The sequence below is a fragment of the Oryzias melastigma genome, linkage group LG1, assembly GCF_002922805.2.
Source record: "Oryzias melastigma strain HK-1 linkage group LG1, ASM292280v2, whole genome shotgun sequence".
NCBI classification, from domain to species: Eukaryota; Metazoa; Chordata; class Actinopteri; order Beloniformes; family Adrianichthyidae; genus Oryzias; species Oryzias melastigma.
This window is the reverse complement of record NC_050512.1, coordinates 32,070,383-32,080,935: the sequence shown is the minus strand read 5'-3', so window position 1 is coordinate 32,080,935 and position 10,553 is coordinate 32,070,383. Positions and strand designations below refer to the sequence as shown.

General features: G+C 43.5%; 1 protein-coding gene across 2 annotated transcripts in view; it reads left to right on the top strand.

Moving 5' to 3' along the window:
* The window catches only part of lcor (ligand dependent nuclear receptor corepressor), an 85,673-nt gene that overhangs the window by 8,244 nt on the left and 66,876 nt on the right, over nucleotides 1–10,553 (top strand). The window contains exon 1 of one of the 2 annotated variants that reach the window (XM_024290044.2): nucleotides 8,211–9,123. The exons of the other annotated variant lie outside the window; for it this stretch is intronic. Coding sequence (XP_024145812.1) covers nucleotides 9,093–9,123 — 31 coding nt within the window. The 5' untranslated portion in view covers nucleotides 8,211–9,092. Of the gene's footprint in view, nucleotides 1–8,210; nucleotides 9,124–10,553 lie in introns of those variants that run through there. 2 annotated transcript variants of the gene reach the window in all.

Below are 10,553 nucleotides of genomic sequence, written 5' to 3'. Positions count from 1 at the left end.
ATTTATATGTTGCACACACACACACACACACACATATGTATACATGTTATACTTATAAATGTTACATATGTATGTTATATTTATATGTTACACACACACACACACATATATATATACATGTTATACTTATAAATGTTTTATATATTTATATATATATATATATATATATGTTACACACACATAAATATGTTGAAGTGGTGCGAATCTTAGGGGAAGGAAAATGTGATTTTCAGAATAAGAGCTTAAGACGTTGTCAGAGCCCCCCCTCAGTTCTACTCCGACATCAAAGATCAGAAGTTGATGAAGTTAGCGTGTGCCAGTCCACGTCTGCTCAGCCTCACTGGAATCGGGTCACTCTTTTCTGTTGCTGTGCGTTTCCACGGTAACCTTAAGTCATCAGCTGGTGTGCTGAGGTGACGACCTGTTAATAATCAGGAAAAAACAGAAGTAATTATTGATGAGATGTTGACTCTTTTGGACGGTTTGGTGAGAGAACCTCCTCGTGATGAGAGTTGCGTTCTTCTTCTGCCTCGTCACAGTTTTCAAAGTCTTTTTCTGTCAAACTTTGATACTCCTTGTGGATCCAGATCTGCTCCAGGTCTCTCCGTCATGCTGCGATGAACATCAGAGTTTACAGATGTGACCTTGTGATAACGTCACCTTGGACAGCATCTGTTTCCTTTTACTTTCACTCCTGAAAGTCACAGCGTGCGGGTGGACAGGTGAGGCTCCAGCAGGTCAGGTTCTCCGTTCTCATCAACCGCCAGATTATACATTTCAGCTGATATTTGTTAAACAGTGATGAGGCGCTGCAGAGAAAGGTGCAGATCACCTTGTTTTTATGTCACAAACAGGTAGAAGGTGAGGGGGCGGAGCTTCTGCAAGTGGGCAGGAACTCCCACGACCCACAGCAGAGCATCAGATTCTGTCTGCCGAGCCGATACAGGCACATCCAGACACCACAGTAAAAACACTGTCATGATAAGTGCAGATGCATCCTGGGAAATGTAGTCCCCAAACGGAACGCCAGATGAGTGAGGCGGAACAATAGAGAGGCGGCGAGCGCTGGGGGGAGGGCCGCATCGGGAAGGTACGCCGCTTTTGTGCGGCAAACCCTGAGAGGACACATGACGGATGAGGTTTGCACAACCAATGATGTGGAAACAAAAGGCAATTATTTGCAATTCAAAGGCTGAAAGGGAGCGGATGGGGATTGGGTCCGGGGCTGATCTGAAACCTTTGCTGCTGACTCAGAACCTGAAACCCGCTGATGATTCCACCTGAAGGAGTTACAAGCAGAATTTACACATTGGAAAGGAAAATGTTTTTTTGAAATATTTCTTCAGGTGGAAGAAATCTGATCTAAAAATTAATACATTTAGTTTGTTTAAAGCTGTTTTCTGTAGTCGTAGATAAGATAAGGACGGAGAAGTGTCCGCTCGCCTCCAAGCTCCTGGCTTTTATAAGGCATTAGTCATGCAGTAAAACCAAACCAGAGAACAATTAACTTAATTTAAGCTCAAAAGTTGCTGCATTTAAACCCAGAAAAGGCAGCAGGTAAAGTTCTGTGCTGCAGAGAAACCTGTGTGAGGCGTCTGCGTAACGCGCGGCCTCCTAATGAGTTCAGCCGTGGTGTCGGTGAAAATCCAATCAGCGCTTTATGCTTTCATTCAGATTGTTAATCTTTGACCCACAGCATAACCAGCTAGAGAACTAATCTGCCAACAAGCCAACGGGGGAAGGAAATGTGAGCGTTTGTGCTGTGATGCTGGAAGGCCTCGTAAACCTGCGCAGGCAGCGGCGAGGCGAGGCGGCGCCCTGCCCTCAGCCGCTCTGCCTTTTACAGCCGGAGGAAGCGCAACGGGGAAATCGGTCAACAAACTGACGGGGGAATTATTAACGAGAGTTCTGACACGTTCCCCTGAGAGGGATTTGAGCGGCGTTCATGAAGGAGAAGGCCGCGCTACATATGCTAACGCAGGGGTCAAACACCTGACCTGCCGGTTCACCTGCAGGCGGCTTCAAAACAACAAAAGTTTCCAAACATTGTGATGAGAGGCTCCATCTGAGTTTTTCATCTCCTGGTCAGCAGCTTCTCCCTCGTTTTCTGGCCGCGGTCCTCACAGAGTTCCTCTTTAGTTTTCCTGTTGATAATATCTGCAGATAAGTGGCTGTGGTTCAGCGTCCTCACCAGTTCCTGCTTTTGACTCCTTACACCACCCATCCCTATCAGGGTTGTCTAAAAGGCGTTGTTGTGCGACAGCCCCATAGATGGCGTCTGCGCGGTGCATTGGGGGCTGACTCTCACCGCCGGAGGAAGACTGACCTCCTTGTCATTCTCCGAAACAGAGTGGGCGGAGCTAAACGTTGGAGAACAAGCCGCCGCCTGTTGGGACAAAGACGTGCTGTCTTGTAGGAGAAGAGCCGGACTCATTGTGTTTCCTTTGACAATGCCACGACTTCTGACTCCACACATGTTTACTCAGACCAGGAATTTTCTGAAGTTCACGCTAAAGAAACGATTTGAGCCAAAAATCAGATTTGTTCAAGTTCTAAAATCAGCTTTAAATCTTCTGCATGAATAATCTGCACGGATTCGCCGGATCTTTCACGATTAGGGACATTTTAGAAACAGAAAACACAGCCAAAAAAGTCACAACACAGGAGTCTGAGGGCCCTTTGTGGCTCACCAGACAGCAGCTTAGTGGTATCACAGTATTGGAGTATCTGAGTACTGCAGTATTGGAGTATCTGAGTACTGCAGCATTGGAGTATCTGAGTATCGCAACAGGAGCAAATCAGAGAATTGTAGTATTGCATTATTGGAATATTAGAGTATCACAGTATCAAAGTATGAGTATAAGAGTGTTGCAGTATCAGTGTTGTGAAGTGAAATGACAGATTGCACATTGAGAAAAAAGATTATCCGTTCCCTCTCACCAATCACTCAAAATATTTTTTCAGAAACTTCACGGACAATCTTTGAAAGGTCTGTTATGGCTGCCTCGTGCTGGTCTCAAACTGTTTAAAACTGGTCTCAAAGTGGTCTCAAGCCAGTCTCAAAGTGGTTTCAAGCTAGTTTAAAGTGGTCTCAAATTTGTCTCAAACTGGTCTGAAGCTAGTCTCAAGCTGTTTTCAAGCTAGCTTCAAGCCGGTCTCAAATTGGTATCAAGCCGGTCTGAAACTGGTCTCAAGCCAGTCTCAAAGTGGTCTCAAACCAGTCTCAAACAGTTTCAAGCCGGTCTTAAACTGGTTTTAAGCTGGTCTCAACTCAACGTTGTCTCAAGCCAGTCGGAAACTTGTCTTAGGTCAGTCTCAAAATAGTCTCAGTGTGGTCTCAAGCCGGTCTGAAACTGGTCGTAAGCTGGTCTGAATCCAGCCTCAAACTGGTTTCAATTCCTATCCTGACTGATGAAGAGACTGTGAGAGTTATTAGAGGACGCCTGGGAATTCCCGTTCATGCTCTACAGCCTTTATCTAGGACTGAGATTGTTTTGTTCTTTTTCTTCCAACTGGAGAACAACCGTTTTTTTTAGGTTTAGTGAACATAAATAGAAACATAAATCACATCTGTGTCTGAATTCCCTCTCCACTCTATAACCCCCATAAGACTGTTTAGTGCGGGACAATGCAGGGTTCTGGATTTTAACGTAATTTGGTCACATGTTCACTTTTTTTTTAAACACCAAATTTGATGTCACAGATTTGCCAAACAACCCCTAATAAATAGGAACATTTTATGAAGACTATTAATAATCTGGATTTACATAAATATATCTACATACATTTTTTCAAATGAACAATCATTCAAACACAATGCATTGTGGCCTATATCTACCAATCTAGTCAGCATCGATGTATGTTGGTGGGACACTTCCAAAACTTGGATCTTGGAATTGTGGCTTTGGATTCGGGGTGAGGGGAGCCACAGCTTCTGTTTGTTCTGTTGTGGAGCTCTGACTGGATGATGGTGATGCTGGTGCTGCTGGGAGGGGTTGTAGGACCTCACTCTCAGAGAAGTTTGGAAACTTTTGTCGTAAAAACAAACTTTTCGTAATGTTATTGCATGGTGTCAGTAAACGGTCATCTGGACGGTTTGGTCTTGACAGATTGTACTGTAAAAAACAAAAAATCGTGTTAAAGTTGGACCTAGCAGTTTTGGGAATCAGACCTCAGGATGGGATCAGCCTCCGGATCTCCAGCTTTGGTTTCATTTGCATCTCCGCGCTCGTACATTTGACCCTGTGACGCTGCAAGCCTCAGAATCCTCCAGCAGCTGTAAACTATTAAAGTTTGAACTCTTATCTGACAACGGCTTCCATAAACCTCAACAAAAAAGCTTTTTTTTCCAGCAGGAAGTTGCCATAAATGACCAAAGTCTAGAGTGTTCTCCGACGGTACCTTCTGACCTTTTAACCCCTGAAAACTAATAATCCCAACAGAGCAAGGATGGAGGTTTTGATTTTTTTAAAGGTTTGCTAATCCCTCTAAAACAGCTGGCCACTACAGTTTCAGCAAATATTACTGGAGCAGAATGCAGTTGTTGGGGATTACTTCCAGCAAAGGATTAATGCATATTTGGTGCCCCAGTAAGTCTCTGTGAACTGAAGGAGGTGTTTGTGTTCACGGGACGCTCGTGCACGCTGCTTTCGCCGTGAGCCGGCAGGTTTCTCCGTCCCGATGATTCACGTTCAGATGAATGAAATGATTCATTTGGAGACGAACGATGTTTGAACCTTTGATGAGGTTTTTGAATCCCCGTTTGGATGTTTTCAGCCGTCTGCTTCGATTCGCTGATTATTCTCCTAAAAGTCAGATTTTCTTAGCAGACTGGAGGCTCGTCTTCAGCCGCCCACACCTTCCCTCCCACCTCGCTGACCATTACAGCCTCTTTGTCTACAGCATTCCCGCTGACGGCCGAGGCTTCTGCCTCGTTTGAGGAACGCTTGTTGGGTTTTTATTTCGAGGTTTTGTCCTTACGCCTTTTTTCTGCCAGAAGAAACAGGAGATTGAACGGCGGTGTGGCGGGATTTTAATCACACTCCCAAACGAGCCAAATGTTGGCGTTATAAGAGCTTTTGGGTCACATTTTTCCTCTTCAGACTTGTCTGAAATGACCTGAAGAGAAGACCAAGTGAGCGGTTTGTGCTGCTGACAGGAGATGATAAAGTTAGTCGGGTGTCGAGGGTGACGCCAAAGTCGCGTACTTTGTCCACTCGCTGCAGGAGGAGGAGTTGATGTGATCTGTTTGACTGATGGGAATCTTTCAGAGAGTAACTGTAAATATTGCAAATATTGTAAATATTGTGCACTTTTGTGGGTTGAGTATTAAAAGCCAGTTTGAGGACCATCTGCAGAGGTCTTTAGGGTCATTTTAGGAGTCAGGTGATGATAGTTCGGCAGAACTTGACATCGTCTGCCTACATGACATCTGGGTTATTTCACCAAAGTAGGTCATAAAAAATCACAGAGAATAGTAAAGGTACAAGCAGAGCGCCCTGAGGTACTCCAATGTCACCTTAACCTTTACAGGAAACGCGAGTCGTCAAATCTCAAACACAAATTCTCAAACCTCAAACGTGTTATTGAATCTTAAACATGAGTTATCAAAACCCAAACGTGAGTCAACAAATCCTTAACACAAGTTGTCAAATCTCAAACATGAATTGTAAAATCTCAAATACTAGTCAACGAACCTGAAACACGATTCCACAAATCCAAGTCATCAAGTCAGGGATCAGATTCTTAGAATGCGTGGTCGTATGAGTGACGGTGCGTTTTTGACTTTTATACACGATATTTAGATCTGTCTCTTTGTTTTCCGTATTTCATAGGAGTTCAACGATTAATCCATTTCTGTTTCTACGATCCAACCAGATCAATCTGTCTGAGGCAGAATTCAGTCAGATCAAACTATACCATTAAAAACTGTTTCAACATGAGATAAATGGATAATGGATCTTAGAAAATCCCGTCTGGATTGAGTCATGGTCGGTTTATTTCACTCCAAGGTAAAAACAACCATCACAGTTATTAACACATCACTGATGTGATGCAGCAGAAACTGATCAGTCTTTGAATTGATCAAAGTCATGTGACCAAACAGTGTGTTAGAATGTCCTGATAATGATTATTCTGATGAGGAAAAACAGAAACTCATCGAACTAAACTGTGAATGGATTTCTGGTTTACTTCTTTGATTGTTTGATTACATTTTTAAATGATTATCTTGAAGAAATACCAGGAATCTGTAAAACTTCAGTCTCACAGCTGGAAGTTTGGATGAAGATGTTCTGATCCACTTTAGGTCTGAGAATCGGATCCATCAAATCAGATCGTGAATCGCTGCACCCCTGATCTTTAATAATCTTTTTTTGTTTTGGTTGAATAATTTCTCAACCATACATGAAGCAGAAACGTGTCTGACTGCTGAAGCTGCACTGAAGCTTTCAGGAGGTTTCTGACATGAAAGCTGTGAAAACACAAATATGTTTCATCCGTCTTCACGCAGAAATGACCGTAGACGGCGTGGACGACGCCGTGAGGAAGGTGGATTCTGTTCCTTTGCTGTTTCTCAGAACATCTGCTCGTGAGTCTGAAGACCCGTTTGCTGCTCATTAAACTGAGCGGGGAATTGAACCCGGCACTTTTCTCTCCGTTCAGCATCGCGGCTCTGCCTGAAGGGTTTGTTTGTGCGGTTAAATGTGCTGTGAGGACAAACAAACTGGATTTGTTTCTGTGGTCAGAAGAGAACGTTTCCCTTTGGGTGAATTTATCCAGAATTTGAAGATTTAGCCTCCAAAAAAACCACAAAGGCTGTTTTGGCGCCATTCTTTGGTAAAACGCGACAAATCGGACGATGTGAGGATCACGCGGAACATGCTCCTCCACAACTTTCACAAAATGTTTTTGTTTTTCTCCTTAAATAAGGTGCATCTGATCCATTCATTTGTCTCTATGTGAGGATCCGTGACGAACACAAATGAGCTTTTAGCCGTAGTTTAAAGCGGTTTTGTAAAACAAATTTTCCTTTTGATACCATCTGTTTGCCTCAGTATAATAATATCCAGACTAATTCTGTGAAAATGTTGAGGTTTGAGTTTAACGAGTGAGAAGAATCCATCATAAGTCCTTCTTTATCCTCCAAACTGAACAAAGTCTAATGTGATTAGAGAGAGGCCTGCGAATGAGAGGAACTTCACACCGTCCCAAAAACACCACCAAAGCGGCTCCTTCACACGCATCAGTCTCTGTCTCTGCCGGGATCAGGAACTGGACGGTCGGGAGGACAGAGCTGCTCCTCGTGAAGCTGCAGGAGAATGGGGCTAAATCGAGGCCAACACCGTTTGAAACCAAAATAAAACAAATTAAACAAATATTGGTGTTTGGCCCCAAAAATGTAAAATGTCCAAAACTTTTTGGTTTTCTAAAATAAACTTAATTATTGTCAGATTCAAGTGTTCCATTTTTTAAGTTACAAAACTTTTTTTTCAGTTTTAAATCTTTTTTTTTCCTTTTCAGTTTTGAAATTTTCAGATTTGAAAAAAAAAAGTTGAAAGTGAAAGAAAAGATTTGAAAAAAACAGAACATTTGAAGCGGAAAACAATTGTCTATTTTGGAATAGCAAAATTTAGTTTTAGTTTTATTCAGGTTTAAAATGATATTTGCCTCAATTTAGCTCCATACAGGAGCTATACAGGTGCTGGAGGAGCTAAATTGGAGCCAATATTATTTTAAATCTAAATAAAGCAAATTGAAAAAGAATGTATGTTTGGCCAAAAAAAGATGTCTGAAACTTTTTGCTATTCTAAAATAAACTTCATTATTTTCAGCTTCAAATGTTTCATTTTTTAAGTTTTTAAACTTTTTTTTACTTTTAAATCTTTTTCTTTTCGATTTTGAAATTTTAAGGTTTGACAACAAAAATATTTGAAAGTAAAAAAAAATAGAAATCTTGATTCTGAAACCTAAAAAAACAGAACATTTGAAGCAGAAAATATTGTTTTATTTTAGAACAGCAAAGTTGTCATCAGTATTATTTCTAATTGTTTTATTTGGGTTTCAAATAATGTTGGCCTCAGTTTAGCTCCATACTGAGCTGCAGGAGTTTCCGCCTCCGGCGGGGGATGCGAGTCGTTGGCGCATCAAACCTGGCAACGCAGCGGCTCGTTTCTGGTTCCGCGGAGCGGCGGGACAGTAACATTTAATTTGATGCACCTTAACGCTCCCGAGCTTCTCCATCTGGCTTTGTCCCAACACGGCGCGTGCGCACTGGCAGCTCCTGCGCACGTGCGTCGGGGCCAGCTGTGCTGCGCCTCCGCGTGCGCCCCTGTCACCTCCGGTTAGGAGGAGGGGGAGCTCCTCTGCTCCTGCAGACTCCTCCAGAAACCCTCCTTTCGTCTCCAGACTCTAACTTTATATTTTCTGACGCCTCCCTCGGAATCAGCGCGCGCGTGTCTAGACTCCGCGCGCGCGGCAGCCGCAGCTCGAGATATTTTTCTCCCAGACTTAATTGAGGCGTGGGCAGCTGCTTTTCTTTGCTCACATTTTCTTATTGTTGCTGCTGGAGGTTCAGAATATTCCAGAACACGCTCAGCCTCTGCAGCCGCGCGCGCGTGTTCAGGTGACACCTGTCCTTCCGGTGTTTGAGCTCCAAATCCTAAAACAGATTTTTGTCTTCAATCTGAAGTGGATTGTTCTTTGAAAAAGTCCTCGAGACGTTTGGGGTTTGAAGTGTGTCATCTGATTTAAGCTTTTATTGTTTTTTAAAGTGATTTTGACCATGGAAGCCACTCCCCCGTGGCGAATGGGCGTGGCCGGCACGTGCACTTCAGATTCCATCTTCCAATCTGCGCTTTTTGATGACAACAATGGAGGCTCTGTGCGCGGCGGAGGCCCGTGCTAATGCATGGAAGGGTCCACATCAAAAACAAATCCTTTGAAATTTCATCTCAGACTGAAAGGCTGGAGGTGGGCGGGGTTACGGAGGTGGGCGGGGCGTTATACTTGGCTGGAGGTTAAAGTCCAGGAAGATCTTCTGACCGCGAGTTTCCCTAAAACTGGATGGATGGGAAGTTGTCTGCTGGTTCTGGATGAGAACTTCAACTCCCAAGAAGCATTGCGGTGAGAAACGTGATTTAGTCCTCTTGTTTTAGTTTATTTATGGATGATTTGTGTGGCTAAACCCCTGACAGTTTCAACGGGTTTTAATCTAAACAGGAGAGTCTGTTGAATAAAACGGGATTCAATTAAGATGATTTTATGAAAGAGTTTTAATCTGAAATTTATTCAAAAAAGAAAAATTTCAAGAATTCTCTGCAAATTCTATTTACTGCTTTAAATAAACATCGGATTGAATTATTTTACTTTATTTTAACTTTATTTTTTTTGTTTTGTTGTGTTTTATATTGTGCCTAAATTTTCCCACAATGCAAAGCTTTTTACAGTATTTAGGTTGTCTGAATCCCCCTTACTCACTGTATTGGGTGTTTGCCGTTTTCTAGTTCTGTCTGAATCTAACAATTCCAGAACCGAGTGCACTAGAAATTTCCCAGAAGTCTTTGCGAAAAACTAGCGTGCATCGATGCTCACTAGATTAGTGAATAAAGACCACAATGCATTGCAGTCGAGCAATAAGCATGTTTAAATGTGATTTCTAAATAAACCATCCACATTGTCACAGTGAGTCATAAATAAACGCCGTCAAATGTTCGTTTTTATTAGATTTTCACTTCATGAAATTATCAACATCAGATCCTGTTTTCAGAAAAACTAAAGAAAAGTAGTAAACGTGTCCGAATTACCTTTAAAATCCAGAGTACTAGATAGTCCTGCACTATAGAGTTTTGAAATATGTTTTTATCAACTTTATTTTAGAAGTAAACGTTGCGTTCAGGGACATTGGGGAAAGTTCAGTTTTAAACATCTCGTTCCTGCAGCTCCGAACAGTTTGTCTGAGGGGGGGGCGGCTCCTTCAGAAACAAAGGCGGACCTGAGCGGCGGTCCGAGCGGCGGTCCGAGCGGCGGTCCGAGCGGCGGTCCGAGCGGCCCGTTTGGATCCGAGGTCAGAGCCGTGAGGGGCTGTGGGTCCAGCAGAAGGGCGGGAAACATGTCCGCACGTGTCACTCAGGTGGAGCAGTGAGCTTTTTAACCCCCCCCCAGCGGCTCCTTGGACCGCCCCTCCCTCAGAGTTCAAGGACAAACGGAGCGATGTGATTGGGGGGGGGGGGCAAACTGTCCAACATTCCTGGACATCAGTGATCATTGCATGTAATAATAATGTGGGGGGGGGGGCTGCAGGCTGCACTGTTGATATTCAGGCCTTGAGCTGCTCGCTGCCCCCACGCCCACGCACGTACGTGCACATGCGAGAGAGTCCACTGCACCTTTGATTTTCAGAAAGAGCAATATTTATGAGCTGCTGCAGAGCTGCACAGTTGCATGCTGGGGGTTGGTGTTTGCGTGTCCGGACCCCCCCACTGCAGCTCCTGGTCCGCATGCAGAAAGGAATCATCGGAACACGCATGTTGCTCCTGGAGGGAAATCTTTAGGTG